The following is a 15,735-nucleotide window of genomic DNA, read 5'->3' on the forward strand; positions in this document are numbered from 1 at the left end:
CACCTGGATATGTTTATTTTTGAACCATTCCATTGTAGATTTTGCTTTATGTTTTGGATCATTGTCTTGTTGGAAGACAAATCTCCGTCCCAGTCTCAGGTCTTTTGCAGACTCCATCAGGTTTTCTTCCAGAATGGTCCTGTATTTGGCTCCATCCATCTTCCCATCAATTTTAACCATCTTCCCTGTCCCTGCTGAAGAAAAGCAGGCCCAAACCATGATGCTGCCACCACCGTGTTTGACAGTGGGGATGGTGTGTTCAGCTGTGTTGCTTTTACGCCAAACATAACGTTTTGCATTGTTGCCAAAAAGTTCAATTTTGGTTTCATCTGACCAGAGCACCTTCTTCCACATGTTTGGTGTGTCTCCCAGGTGGCTTGTGGCAAACTTTAAACAACACTTTTTATGGATATCTTTAAGAAATGGCTTTCTTCTTGCCACTCTTCCATAAAGGCCAGATTTGTGCAATATACGACTGATTGTTGTCCTATGGACAGAGTCTCCCACCTCAGCTGTAGATCTCTGCAGTTCATCCAGAGTGATCATGGGCCTCTTGGCTGCATCTCTGATCAGTCTTCTCCTTGTATGAGCTGAAAGTTTAGAGGGACGGCCAGGTCTTGGTAGATTTGCAGTGGTCTGATACTCCTTCCATTTTAATATTATCGCTTGCACAGTGCTCCTTGGGATGTTTAAAGCTTGGGAAATCTTTTTGTATCCAAATCCGGCTTTAAACTTCTTCACAACAGTATCTCGGACCTGCCTGGTGTGTTCCTTGTTCTTCATGATGCTCTCTGCGCTTTTGACGGACCTCTGAGACTATCACAGTGCAGGTGCATTTATACGGAGACTTGATTACACACAGGTGGATTGTATTTATCATCATTAGTCATTTAGGTCAACATTGGATCATTCAGAGATCCTCACTGAACTTCTGGAGAGAGTTTGCTGCACTGAAAGTAAAGGGGCTGAATAATTTTGCACGCCCAATTTTTCAGTTTTTTAAATTTGTTAAAAAGGTTTGAAATATCCAATAAATGTCGTTCCACTTCATGATTGTGTCCCGCTTGTTGTTGATTCTTCACAAAAAAATACAGTTTTATATCTTTATGTTTGAAGCCTGAAATGTGGCAAAAGGTCGCAAAGTTCAAGGGGGCCGAATACTTTCGCAAGGCACTGTATATATAGATATAGATATAGATAGATAGATAGATAGATAGATATTTTTATTTATTTATTTATTTACTTCTTTTTTTACCTGCTTTAGGTGGAGGAGTACGGCTTTGCCTGGCAGGCGGGGCTGAGGCAGGGCAGCCGGTTGGTGGAGATCTGCAAGGTTGCCGCGGTAACCCTGACACACGAGCAGATGATCGACCTACTGAGGACGTCGGTCACCGTTAAAGTGGTGATCATACCACCCTACGAGGAGGGAGGGCCCCGCAGGTCAGTGTGTTTGTGCCCATGTGTTTGAGTGTGTGTGCACTTTTGAGTGTCTGTGTGTGAATATGAATGTGTTTGTGTCAAAGCATCATCCTGCCTCCGAAGGATGTGTTGCAGAGAGAGGAGAATCACAACACACAGCAACACCAACAGAGCTGAGATATGCTGGCCAGACGTCTCTGTTCTGTGGAGAGTTTTGAGTGGGAGTGTGTGAAAGAGAGGCGAGAGGCACATGGTCTGAACATGTGTGAATTCCTGGACGTGGTGAAAGAGGAGAGGGAAAGAAAGAGACGGATAGAACGAAATAATAATCAATGGAATGAGTACACAATATCCTTTCAAGCTTTCTTGTTCCCCTTCTCGCTGTCTGCCTGTATTGCCTGTGTTTTTTTACGTGCCTCTCACTCTTTATCTCTCTTGCTATCTCCCCTTCCCCCATCTCTTTTCTTTTGTTGGCTCCGTTCCTCTCAACCTTTCATCTGAGTATGGGCCTTGAGTACAGTGGGATAATGAGGCTCTATTAAATAGTGTGGGGTTGAATGTTACTGAGATGAATATGCACTGACTACACACAGTGGGACTAGTCTCTACTCGATATATAGCCCAGCTTGGGTGTTTCCCGAATGGCACCCTTTCCCCTATTTAGTGCAAAGACTTTTGAATAGGGCCCATAGGGCTCTGGTTAAAAGTGGTGCACTATATAAGGAATAGGGTGCCATTTTGGACCCCCCACCCCCCTCCGAGTGTGCTGCTCTGTAGTCAGGGTCACATGGAGCAGGATGTCTGTTCTTGATTGAGTTGGGGTTTGCTAAATACAGTAATTGTGCTGCCGGGGCTGTGTGAGGGCACAGTGGTTGGACTTCTTTAATGTTTAAGGCAGTTTAATTGCATGACTTAAACCCATTTGATACACACACACACGCTCACTCCTCTACACACACTACATAATTATTCTTGTATTTCACTCTTTCTGTTCCACCCTCTCTTTTTCACCTCACCCCCACATCTCTCTCTACCACTTCCCCCCCCCCCCCCCCTCTCTCTCTCTCTATCACGCTCGTTTTCTATAGTGTGCCAGGAAAACAGATTGCCTGAGATTAACGCCTGGAATCTGCGGGAAAATAAAGAAATATATAGAGGCGATGAATTAAAACCGCGTGCTCTGTTTGAATGAAGAGGGGTAGAAGAGGAGGGGGGAGACAGAGAGAGGCAGTGTGTGTACAGTAGGGCAGCGGTGTAGAGGAGCTTGGATGGGAAGACGTGTCTGAACACCTCTCAGGTGGGAGAAGCCAAGTGGGTGGGAGAGAGAAAAGGGAACTGCCTTCACTTCTTCCTCTTTCTCTCCCCTCCCGGTGTGCGCTGTGGACAGGAGAGCAATATAGAGATGCAGTAGCGAGAGAGGGTGTGTGTTTGCTCGCGGAATGTGTGTGTGTGAGAGAGAGAGAGAGCTCCAGCTGTCAGGCCGGCCATTGCGATGGAGCGGTCTCTGGAAGTGGGCACCGGTGTTTTCTGTCTCTAAGGTTGGTGCTCTGGTGTGTGTGCACCGTACATGTTCTTATCGAGTGTCTGTGTGTGTGTGAGGGTTGTTTCGTGACTTGACATTGGCAGTTATATTTGTGTGGGATCAAATTGTTTTCCCCTTACAAGGTTGGTTAGTACACTCACTGGTATGTGTTTGAGACTGATCGAGAGACCACCATATTCCCATCATTCTACCCATACAGTGTCTCCTGGTATCTTTCATACAGACCGTGCATGTGATGTTGCGATGTCCCCTCTGTGTGTGTGCTCTGTTTACTTTAGCCTGCAGCGGTAGTAGTAGTAGTGGTGTGTGTGTGTTTGTTGTTTTCTGAAGCAGTCTTGGGCTTAGGGTGGCCAGGCCCGTGTGATTGAGCTTAACCCAGGTCAAATAATAGGGGAGAGATCACACACAGAGACACGGACAGGACAATCTGCCCCTGTCCAGCTCTTCTCCTCTTCTTGTCCGCTACCTAGAGGCTATATTCATATTTTCTTTCCCTTTCTCCACTTCTCATCCCTTTCCCTCCTTTTCCATGTCCTCTAATTTGTTCATGTATCCTGTCCCTTTCTCCACTTCTCATCCCTTTCCCTCCTTTTCCATGTCCTCTAATTTGTTCATGTATCCTGTCCCTTTCTCCACTTCTCATCCCTTTCCCTCCTTTTCCATGTCCTCTAATTTGTTCATGTATCCTGTCCCTTTCTCCACTTCTCATCCCTTTCCCTCCTTTTCCATGTCCTCTAATTTGTTCATGTATCCTGTCCCTTTCTTCACTTCTCATCCCTTTCCCTCCTTTTCCATGTCCTCTAATTTGTTCATGTATCCTGTCCCTTTCTCCACTTCTCATCCCTTTCCCTCCTTTTCCATGTCCTCTAATTTGTTCATGTATCCTGTCCCTTTCTCCACTTCTCATCCCTTTCCCTCCTTTTCCATGTCCTCTAATTTGTTCATGTATCCTGTCCCTTTCTCCACTTCTCATCCCTTTCCCTCCTTTTCCATGTCCTCTAATTTGTTCATGTATCCTGTCCCTTTCTCCACTTCTCATCCCTTTCCCTCCTTTTCCATGTCCTCTAATTTGTTCATGTATCCTGTCCCTTTCTCCACTTCTCATCCCTTTCCCTCCTTTTCCATGTCCTCTAATTTGTTCATGTATCCTGTCCCTTTCTCCACTTCTCATCCCTTTCCCTCCTTTTCCATGTCCTCTAATTTGTTCATGTATCCTGTCCCTTTCTCCACTTCTCATCCCTTTCCCTCCTTTTCCATGTCCTCTAATTTGTTCATGTATCCTGTCCCTTTCTCCACTTCTCATCCCTTTCCCTCCTTTTCCATGTCCTCTAATTTGTTCATGTATCCTGTCCCTTTCTCCACTTCTCATCCCTTTCCCTCCTTTTCCATGTCCTCTAATTTGTTCATGTATCCTGTCCCTTTCTCCACTTCTCATCCCTTTCCCTCCTTTTCCATGTCCTCTAATTTGTTCATGTATCCTGTCCCTTTCTCCACTTCTCATCCCTTTCCCTCCTTTTCCATGTCCTCTAATTTGTTCATGTATCCTGTCCCTTTCTTCACTTCTCATCCCTTTCCCTCCTTTTCCATGTCCTCTAATTTGTTCATGTATCCTGTCCCTTTCTCCACTTCTCATCCCTTTCCCTCCTTTTCCATGTCCTCTAATTTGTTCATGTATCCTGTCCCTTTCTTCACTTCTCATCCCTTTCCCTCCTTTTCCATGTCCTCTAATTTGTTCATGTATCCTGTCCCTTTCTCCACTTCTCATCCCTTTCCCTCCTTTTCCATGTCCTCTAATTTGTTCATGTATCCTGTCCCTTTCTCCACTTCTCATCCCTTTCCCTCCTTTTCCATGTCCTCTAATTTGTTCATGTATCCTGTCCCTTTCTTCACTTCTCATCCCTTTCCCTCCTTTTCCATGTCCTCTAATTTGTTCATGTATCCTGTCCCTTTCTCCACTTCTCATCCCTTTCCCTCCTTTTCCATGTCCTCTAATTTGTTCATGTATCCTGTCCCTTTCTCCACTTCTCATCCCTTTCCCTCCTTTTCCATGTCCTCTAATTTGTTCATGTATCCTGTCCCTTTCTCCACTTCTCATCCCTTTCCCTCCTTTTCCATGTCCTCTAATTTGTTCATGTATCCTGTCCCTTTCTCCACTTCTCATCCCTTTCCCTCCTTTTCCATGTCCTCTAATTTGTTCATGTATCCTGTCCCTTTCTCCACTTCTCATCCCTTTCCCTCCTTTTCCATGTCCTCTAATTTGTTCATGTATCCTGTCCCTTTCTCCACTTCTCATCCCTTTCCCTCCTTTTCCATGTCCTCTAATTTGTTCATGTATCCTGTCCCTTTCTCCACTTCTCATCCCTTTCCCTCCTTTTCCATGTCCTCTAATTTGTTCATGTATCCTGTCCCTTTCTCCACTTCTCATCCCTTTCCCTCCTTTTCCATGTCCTCTAATTTGTTCATGTATCCTGTCCCTTTCTCCACTTCTCATCCCTTTCCCTCCTTTTCCATGTCCTCTAATTTGTTCATGTATCCTGTCCCTTTCTCCACTTCTCATCCCTTTCCCTCCTTTTCCATGTCCTCTAATTTGTTCATGTATCCTGTCCCTTTCTCCACTTCTCATCCCTTTCCCTCCTTTTCCATGTCCTCTAATTTGTTCATGTATCCTGTCCCTTTCTCCACTTCTCATCCCTTTCCCTCCTTTTCCATGTCCTCTAATTTGTTCATGTATCCTGTCCCTTTCTCCACTTCTCATCCCTTTCCCTCCTTTTCCATGTCCTCTAATTTGTTCATGTATCCTGTCCCTTTCTCCACTTCTCATCCCTTTCCCTCCTTTTCCATGTCCTCTAATTTGTTCATGTATCCTGTCCCTTTCTCCACTTCTCATCCCTTTCCCTCCTTTTCCATGTCCTCTAATTTGTTCATGTATCCTGTCCCTTTCTCCACTTCTCATCCCTTTCCCTCCTTTTCCATGTCCTCTAATTTGTTCATGTATCCTGTCCCTTTCTCCACTTCTCATCCCTTTCCCTCCTTTTCCATGTCCTCTAATTTGTTCATGTATCCTGTCCCTTTCTCCACTTCTCATCCCTTTCCCTCCTTTTCCATGTCCTCTAATTTGTTCATGTATCCTGTCCCTTTCTCCACTTCTCATCCCTTTCCCTCCTTTTCCATGTCCTCTAATTTGTTCATGTATCCTGTCCCTTTCTCCACTTCTCATCCCTTTCCCTCCTTTTCCATGTCCTCTAATTTGTTCATGTATCCTGTCCCTTTCTCCACTTCTCATCCCTTTCCCTCCTTTTCCATGTCCTCTAATTTGTTCATGTATCCTGTCCCTTTCTCCACTTCTCATCCCTTTCCCTCCTTTTCCATGTCCTCTAATTTGTTCATGTATCCTGTCCCTTTCTCCACTTCTCATCCCTTTCCCTCCTTTTCCATGTCCTCTAATTTGTTCATGTATCCTGTCCCTTTCTCCACTTCTCATCCCTTTCCCTCCTTTTCCATGTCCTCTAATTTGTTCATGTATCCTGTCCCTTTCTCCACTTCTCATCCCTTTCCCTCCTTTTCCATGTCCTCTAATTTGTTCATGTATCCTGTCCCTTTCTCCACTTCTCATCCCTTTCCCTCCTTTTCCATGTCCTCTAATTTGTTCATGTATCCTGTCCCTTTCTCCACTTCTCATCCCTTTCCCTCCTTTTCCATGTCCTCTAATTTGTTCATGTATCCTGTCCCTTTCTCCACTTCTCATCCCTTTCCCTCCTTTTCCATGTCCTCTAATTTGTTCATGTATCCTGTCCCTTTCTCCACTTCTCATCCCTTTCCCTCCTTTTCCATGTCCTCTAATTTGTTCATGTATCCTGTCCCTTTCTCCACTTCTCATCCCTTTCCCTCCTTTTCCATGTCCTCTAATTTGTTCATGTATCCTGTCCCTTTCTCCACTTCTCATCCCTTTCCCTCCTTTTCCATGTCCTCTAATTTGTTCATGTATCCTGTCCCTTTCTCCACTTCTCATCCCTTTCCCTCCTTTTCCATGTCCTCTAATTTGTTCATGTATCCTGTCCCTTTCTCCACTTCTCATCCCTTTCCCTCCTTTTCCATGTCCTCTAATTTGTTCATGTATCCTGTCCCTTTCTCCACTTCTCATCCCTTTCCCTCCTTTTCCATGTCCTCTAATTTGTTCATGTATCCTGTCCCTTTCTTCACTTCTCATCCCTTTCCCTCCTTTTCCATGTCCTCTAATTTGTTCATGTATCCTGTCCCTTTCTCCACTTCTCATCCCTTTCCCTCCTTTTCCATGTCCTCTAATTTGTTCATGTATCCTGTCCCTTTCTTCACTTCTCATCCCTTTCCCTCCTTTTCCATGTCCTCTAATTTGTTCATGTATCCTGTCCCTTTCTCCACTTCTCATCCCTTTCCCTCCTTTTCCATGTCCTCTAATTTGTTCATGTATCCTGTCCCTTTCTCCACTTCTCATCCCTTTCCCTCCTTTTCCATGTCCTCTAATTTGTTCATGTATCCTGTCCCTTTCTTCACTTCTCATCCCTTTCCCTCCTTTTCCATGTCCTCTAATTTGTTCATGTATCCTGTCCCTTTCTCCACTTCTCATCCCTTTCCCTCCTTTTCCATGTCCTCTAATTTGTTCATGTATCCTGTCCCTTTCTCCACTTCTCATCCCTTTCCCTCCTTTTCCATGTCCTCTAATTTGTTCATGTATCCTGTCCCTTTCTCCACTTCTCATCCCTTTCCCTCCTTTTCCATGTCCTCTAATTTGTTCATGTATCCTGTCCCTTTCTCCACTTCTCATCCCTTTCCCTCCTTTTCCATGTCCTCTAATTTGTTCATGTATCCTGTCCCTTTCTCCACTTCTCATCCCTTTCCCTCCTTTTCCATGTCCTCTAATTTGTTCATGTATCCTGTCCCTTTCTCCACTTCTCATCCCTTTCCCTCCTTTTCCATGTCCTCTAATTTGTTCATGTATCCTGTCCCTTTCTCCACTTCTCATCCCTTTCCCTCCTTTTCCATGTCCTCTAATTTGTTCATGTATCCTGTCCCTTTCTCCACTTCTCATCCCTTTCCCTCCTTTTCCATGTCCTCTAATTTGTTCATGTATCCTGTCCCTTTCTCCACTTCTCATCCCTTTCCCTCCTTTTCCATGTCCTCTAATTTGTTCATGTATCCTGTCCCTTTCTCCACTTCTCATCCCTTTCCCTCCTTTTCCATGTCCTCTAATTTGTTCATGTATCCTGTCCCTTTCTCCACTTCTCATCCCTTTCCCTCCTTTTCCATGTCCTCTAATTTGTTCATGTATCCTGTCCCTTTCTCCACTTCTCATCCCTTTCCCTCCTTTTCCATGTCCTCTAATTTGTTCATGTATCCTGTCCCTTTCTCCACTTCTCATCCCTTTCCCTCCTTTTCCATGTCCTCTAATTTGTTCATGTATCCTGTCCCTTTCTCCACTTCTCATCCCTTTCCCTCCTTTTCCATGTCCTCTAATTTGTTCATGTATCCTGTCCCTTTCTCCACTTCTCATCCCTTTCCCTCCTTTTCCATGTCCTCTAATTTGTTCATGTATCCTGTCCCTTTCTCCACTTCTCATCCCTTTCCCTCCTTTTCCATGTCCTCTAATTTGTTCATGTATCCTGTCCCTTTCTCCACTTCTCATCCCTTTCCCTCCTTTTCCATGTCCTCTAATTTGTTCATGTATCCTGTCCCTTTCTCCACTTCTCATCCCTTTCCCTCCTTTTCCATGTCCTCTAATTTGTTCATGTATCCTGTCCCTTTCTCCACTTCTCATCCCTTTCCCTCCTTTTCCATGTCCTCTAATTTGTTCATGTATCCTGTCCCTTTCTCCACTTCTCATCCCTTTCCCTCCTTTTCCATGTCCTCTAATTTGTTCATGTATCCTGTCCCTTTCTCCACTTCTCATCCCTTTCCCTCCTTTTCCATGTCCTCTAATTTGTTCATGTATCCTGTCCCTTTCTCCACTTCTCATCCCTTTCCCTCCTTTTCCATGTCCTCTAATTTGTTCATGTATCCTGTCCCTTTCTCCACTTCTCATCCCTTTCCCTCCTTTTCCATGTCCTCTAATTTGTTCATGTATCCTGTCCCTTTCTCCACTTCTCATCCCTTTCCCTCCTTTTCCATGTCCTCTAATTTGTTCATGTATCCTGTCCCTTTCTCCACTTCTCATCCCTTTCCCTCCTTTTCCATGTCCTCTAATTTGTTCATGTATCCTGTCCCTTTCTCCACTTCTCATCCCTTTCCCTCCTTTTCCATGTCCTCTAATTTGTTCATGTATCCTGTCCCTTTCTCCACTTCTCATCCCTTTCCCTCCTTTTCCATGTCCTCTAATTTGTTCATGTATCCTGTCCCTTTCTCCACTTCTCATCCCTTTCCCTCCTTTTCCATGTCCTCTAATTTGTTCATGTATCCTGTCCCTTTCTCCACTTCTCATCCCTTTCCCTCCTTTTCCATGTCCTCTAATTTGTTCATGTATCCTGTCCCTTTCTTCCCTTCTTTTTATCTGCCTTCTTTTTGTCTTTCTTTTCTCCTCTCTTCCCTTCCCCCGCCGTCCTCTCCTCATCTGTATTTTCCCTCGTCTGTCCCTCCTCTCCTCTCACCTCTCCGCCCCCACGATGTTTGTGGCGGTGTGGTGCCTCTTTAACCTGTCGCGCTCTCTTGAGTCGAAAAGGAGACGAACACCCCACTGAAACTGATATTACGTAATTGAGGGTGTTCCTTTGAATTTGCCAAGAAATGTTCATGTGCACTTCATTGTATTATTGGTAGTGCAGTGACTCCTAATGTCCAGATCGTGACTGTTTAGGGGAAGTTGAAGAAAAGCCCGTTATCGCACCAATAAAAGTGTTTAACTGGAGTGGTCTAGCCTACAACGACCATTTCCGCACGCCTTGCGCGTGTATAAACTCGATGCAAGGTGACACATCTAGGCCACATACACAGGAATGAAAGGCTGACCGAGAGAATCTTTATGAGATTAGCGGTTTATCTTACCGTGCTTCTGTCCAGCGACAACTGGCTGACTGAGAGGTCAGGTCATGGCTTCTATCTGTACGTGCGCTCGTAGAAACGCACACACTTGACCCGGGGCCTTTACAGTAGGGGATGGAGTCCTGATGGAGTCCTGAAGAAGCTCATTTGTGTGTGTGTGTGTGTGTGTGTGTGTGTGTGTGTGTGTGTTGTAGGAGGAGGAGGAGGAGGAGGAGGATGATGCTAAAGGGAATATGCTGACGGAGACGGCGCGTGTGGTTGTGTGTGTGTGTGTGTGTGTGTGTTAGGAGGAGGAGGATGATGCTAAAGGGAATATGCTGACGGAGACGGCGTGCGTGGTTGCGTGTGTGTGTGTGTGTGTGTGTGTGTGTGTGCGTGTGTGTGTGTGTGTGTGTGCGTAGCCACTGACATGTTGTAAGCAGCTATGACATTTCTAGTTGTTGTCTGGTGTTTGTGTGTAATCTGTGTGAACGGTGTAGCCTTGCAGTACCACTGACTCTCCATTCCCCCTCTCTGTCTGTAGGGGCTGCACAGAGGAGTATGAGATGAAAACAATGGAGCAGAAGCCAGAGCCTGAGCCTGTGGCAGCAGGGTACCGGCCCTCCCCTCGCCCCCCCGATTGGCGCTGGGACAGCACCGCCGGCCCTCCTGGCCTGCACAGCGCCCCCACCCCTCAGCGCTGGACCCCTATGGGCCCCCCACCACCCCAACCCCGCTCACACAAGGCCATGGTCATGCCCGTCCCATACAGGGAGCCCCAGCACCTCTCCAACAAGAGGTGCGACACTGACGTGTGTGTGTGTGATTTGTTTGCCTTGTGCGTAGACACTGGTGTCGTTGCCTTTGTTTGCGTCAGTGTCTTGAGGGGGTTGTCCTATGCTCATGGTCTGGTGTGATTCTCATAAATGCTCCGACATTGAGGTTATCCTTATAAAAAAAAAAAAACGTTAAGCATCGCTGTAGGTGGAGAACATATGAGTGATTTCACACGAAACCAGGATACAAAATACCACGATTTTGGGGGATTTGCACGAAATGGAACCCATAGCATGGTTATTTTGGAGGTAGAATTGTTTACATATATTTTACATTTGTAACTAATAATTTGGCATAATTGAGAAATAATTGATCAAAGATGGCATTTTTCTGATATTTTGACCTTACCCAGGCCTCCTTTAAGACTCCGTAATGTTTCATCTGTAGGTGCTACAAGGCAAAAATGTGTCATGAAGCTTTACCGCTTGCTCTGTAATATATTTTCTTTACAAAAATACATACAGAACCAGTCAAAAGTTTGGACACACCTACTCATTCAAGGGTTTTTCTATATTTTTACTATTTTCTACGTTGAATAATAATAGTGAAGACATCAAAACTATGAAATAACACATATGGAATCATGTAGTAATCAAAAAAGTGTTCAACAAATCAAAATCTTAACGCTACAGCATACATTGACATTCGAGACGATTCTGTGCTTCGAACTTTGTGGCAACAGTTTGGGGAAGGCCCTTTCCTGTTTCAGCATGTCAATGCCCCCGTGCACAGAGCTAGGTCTATACAGAAATGGTTTGACGGGATTGGTGTGGAAGAACTTGACTGGCATGCACAGAGCCCTGACCTCAACCCCATCGAACACCTTTGGGATGAATTGGAACGGCGACTGCGAGTCAGGCCTAATCGCCCAACATCAGTGCCCGATGTCACTAATGCTCTTGTGGCTGAATGGAAGCAAGTCCCTGCAGAAATGTTCCAACATTTAGTGGAAAACTTTCCCAGAAGAGTGGAGGCTGTTATAGCGGCAAAAGGGGGACCAACTCCATGATTTGGGAATGTGATTTTCTAAGAGCAGGTGTCCACATACTTTTGGTGGATCAGGATCAGGTCCTCTCTCTCCATATAACCATATAAATAATGATCTAAAAGTTAAAACTGATCATAGATCAGCACTCATACTCTATGACGCTTTATTAATATACTGACTTTAAACTCCGCTGTCCCCTCTGCAGGCCGGTGAGTTTCCCTGAGAACTACTACTGCCTGTCGCCAGCGGGGGGCGACAGAGTGCTGCCCTACAGGAACCCCTCAGCCAGCTTCTCCTCTCCCTCTGGCCTGGGGGGCATGGTGGCCCTGGGGGGCCCCGTACTCAGCGGGACCTTCATACGCTACAAACCCTCACCTGACAGGTCAGTCAACAGAGTGTGTGTGTTAGTGTTTTTGTGTATCTCTCGGGTTGTCTCTGACTGGCTCTGTGGTTGTCTCTGTTTGTGTGCATTGAGCTATCATTGAGGTCTCCATTTGTTTGTATTGGAGGAGGATGTCACTCCTTCCTGTTCCCTGGCATTTCCTTTGCATGATACTTGGCAGGCTTTTGGCGGTTGTTGCTAGGAGTGGTAGCTAACTTGCTGCAGACCTTTGACTGATTTGACTGTCGATCTTCTGTCAGTGAGGCCTGTACGAACACACTCTTGGATTAAGACTCCATTGTGTAGTTTTACCTGTGTGTTTGGTGATTATTACATTCTGCCCAACCAGAGAAACATGTTTGAAATAAGCGCCACCATGGAACATAGCAAAAACAGAATCTGGGAAATGCTCTTAAACATATCTGTGTGTGTTAGGGCTGTCCCCGGGGGGAGCGGGGATATATTGGTCGATCGAGAATCGTCTGCCTGATTGGTCAAAACTTTAAAACGTGTATTTTTTCATATATAGACACACCCTATGTGTTTGAATAATTTCAACTATATGCACTGAGCTTGTCTGATGCTTTAACCTCTCTAGGGTTTTTAAACAACTTTTTTATCTGAGCGGTAGATTTTGGCTTGTTTTTTTTTTTTTTTACTTGGAATGTGATCTTGACTCAGAAAAGGTTGGTGACCACTGTCTTCGAGTGATGGACTGTACCATCCCTATGGCCTCTGCAATGGATCAGTCCACTGAGACAGGCGCAGATCAGACCGGTGTTTTGTGCACCATTGGATCAGTCCACTGAGACAGGCGCAGATCAGACCGGTGTTTTGTGCACCATTGGATCAGTCCACTGAGACAGGCGCAGATCAGACCGGTGTTTTGTGCACCATTGGATCAGTCCACTGAGACAGGCGCAGATCAGACCGGTGTTTTGTGCACCATTGGATCAGTCCACTGAGACAGGCGCAGATCAGACCGGTGTTTTGTGCACCATTGGATCAGTCCACTGAGACAGGCGCAGATCAGACCGGTGTTTTGTGCACCATTGGATCAGTCCACTGAGACAGGCACAGATCAGACCGGTGTTTTGTGCACCATTGGATCAGTCCACTGAGACAGGCGCAGATCAGACCGGTGTTTTGTGCACCATTGGATCAGTCCACTGAGACAGGCGCAGATCAGACAGGTGTTTTGTGCACCATTGGATCAGTCCACTGAGACAGGCGCAGATCAGACCGGTGTTTTGTGCACCATTGGATCAGTCCACTGAGACAGGCGCAGATCAGACGGGTGTTTTGTGCACCATTGGATCAGTCCACTGAGACAGGCGCAGATCAGACCGGTGTTTTGTGCACCATTGGATCAGTCCACTGAGACAGGCGCAGATCAGACCGGTGTTTTGTGCACCATTGGATCAGTCCACTGAGACAGGCACAGATCAGACCGGTGTTTTGTGCACCATTGGATCAGTCCACTGAGACAGGCGCAGATCAGACCGGTGTTTTGTGCACCATTGGATCAGTCCACTGAGACAGGCGCAGATCAGACCGGTGTTTTGTGCACCATTGGATCAGTCCACTGAGACAGGCGCAGATCAGACCGGTGTTTTGTGCACCATTGGATCAGTCCACTGAGACAGGCGCAGATCAGACCGGTGTTTTGTGCACCATTGGATCAGTCCACTGAGACAGGCGCAGATCAGACGGGTGTTTTGTGCACCATTGGATCAGTCCACTGAGACAGGCGCAGATCAGACCGGTGTTTTGTGCACCATTGGATCAGTCCACTGAGACAGGCGCAGATCAGACCGGTGTTTTGTGCACCATTGGATCAGTCCACTGAGACAGGCGCAGATCAGACCGGTGTTTTGTGCACCATTGGATCAGTCCACTGAGACAGGCGCAGATCAGACCGGTGTTTTGTGCACCATTGGATCAGTCCACTGAGACAGGCGCAGATCAGACCGGTGTTTTGTGCACCATTGGATCAGTCCACTGAGACAGGCGCAGATCAGACCGGTGTTTTGTGCACCATTGGATCAGTCCACTGAGACAGGCGCAGATCAGACCGGTGTTTTGTGCACCATTGGATCAGTCCACTGAGACAGGCGCAGATCAGACCGGTGTTTTGTGCACCATTGGATCAGTCCACTGAGACAGGCGCAGATCAGACCGGTGTTTTGTGCACCATTGGATCAGTCCACTGAGACAGGCACAGATCAGACCGGTGTTTTGTGCACCATTGGATCAGTCCACTGAGACAGGCGCAGATCAGACCGGTGTTTTGTGCACCATTGGATCAGTCCACTGAGACAGGCGCAGATCAGACCGGTGTTTTGTGCACCATTGGATCAGTCCACTGAGACAGGCGCAGATCAGACCGGTGTTTTGTGCACCATTGTGATTTGCGACTGCTCGACGAAAGAAATCTCAGTGGACAAACATTCTTACGACCACACAATGTGTGTGTGTTTGTGTACTTTTTGTTGTTGTTGTCTGCCTAAATCTGAGAGTGTGTAACCTGAGTGTGAGTTAGGGTTGGGCAGTATGGCCAGAATATCATATCCCAATATTTTTTAAACAGGCTTGTGTGGTATACCATATATACCTCCCCCCACATTTTTTCCCCCTAATAAATTATATTGAGCAAGTCACATGGTATGTTTGTTTACGAAGAGCACCGTGGCGATCTTCAGTTGAGAAGCACAAGAGTGGTGATCAAGTTCCACTTGAAATTCACTACTAATGTTTGCCATCTATAAATATCTTATGACTATAAATTAACTATTTAAGATGTGCCAAATACATTTTCTTCAGTTCAGGGCTCCAGCTATGCTTTTGGTTTGCTAATTTGCTAGCTACAAAGTTAAGGGGCTAGCTTGCAATATCAAGCTTCTTGGTTGCAGCACAGACAATCCATCCCCTTCTGGATCAAGTGTGAGTAGCCTTTTGAGATAGTTCTACAACTTCATGGGTTGTCTGTCCTTGTATTTAGCTTATGTTTGCTAGTACTTTGTTAGCATTTGTTAGCATATACAAATATTTCCAGGAGGATAGGGAGAGAAGGCTCAAGTAGCAAACGGAATAAACTAAAAAAACAGAAACTGGCGTTTTACATTTAACAAACCAAACATTGAAATACCGTTGTAGAAGGTAAAGTAAAAACCCAAACCAGTCCATGCATCAAAACTGGTATATAGTACGGTATTACGCCCAGTCGTGTGTGTGTGTGTAACCTCCCTGTTCCTCTTATATCTGTATAGGTACGGTTCAGCCCAGCGCCCCCTGCTGGCCTACGAACCTCATCTCAGTCTGGACATCACCTCTAGTGGAGAGTCCTCCTCGGGCTTCACCAGCCAGGACAGCACTATGGAGCGCTGCAAGACAGGTACACAAATATGTAGACAAACATACAGAATGCACACACACATATATCTATAAAAAAATACTTTAAGTGGCTAGCTTGCTTTGTGCATGACAAGTAATTTTTCCAACATTTGTTTATCGACAGAATTCCACTGGGTCAGAGGTTTTCACACACTAAGTTGACTGTGCCTTTAAACAGCTTGGAAA

General features: G+C 45.8%; 1 protein-coding gene across 2 annotated transcripts in view; it reads left to right on the forward strand.

Moving 5' to 3' along the window:
* sipa1l3 (signal-induced proliferation-associated 1 like 3) overlaps positions 1 to 15,735 on the forward strand; it is a 98,598-nt gene that overhangs the window by 71,310 nt on the left and 11,553 nt on the right. For both annotated transcript variants that reach the window (XM_036961354.1, XM_036961355.1), the window contains exons 11-14: positions 1,265 to 1,440; positions 10,494 to 10,748; positions 11,980 to 12,156; positions 15,426 to 15,550. In XM_036961354.1, coding sequence (XP_036817249.1) covers positions 1,265 to 1,440; positions 10,494 to 10,748; positions 11,980 to 12,156; positions 15,426 to 15,550 — 733 coding nt within the window. The remainder of the gene's footprint in view (positions 1 to 1,264; positions 1,441 to 10,493; positions 10,749 to 11,979; positions 12,157 to 15,425; positions 15,551 to 15,735) is intronic.

Source organism: Oncorhynchus mykiss, chromosome 24, assembly GCF_013265735.2.
Source record: "Oncorhynchus mykiss isolate Arlee chromosome 24, USDA_OmykA_1.1, whole genome shotgun sequence".
Lineage (NCBI taxonomy): Eukaryota > Metazoa > Chordata > Actinopteri > Salmoniformes > Salmonidae > Oncorhynchus > Oncorhynchus mykiss.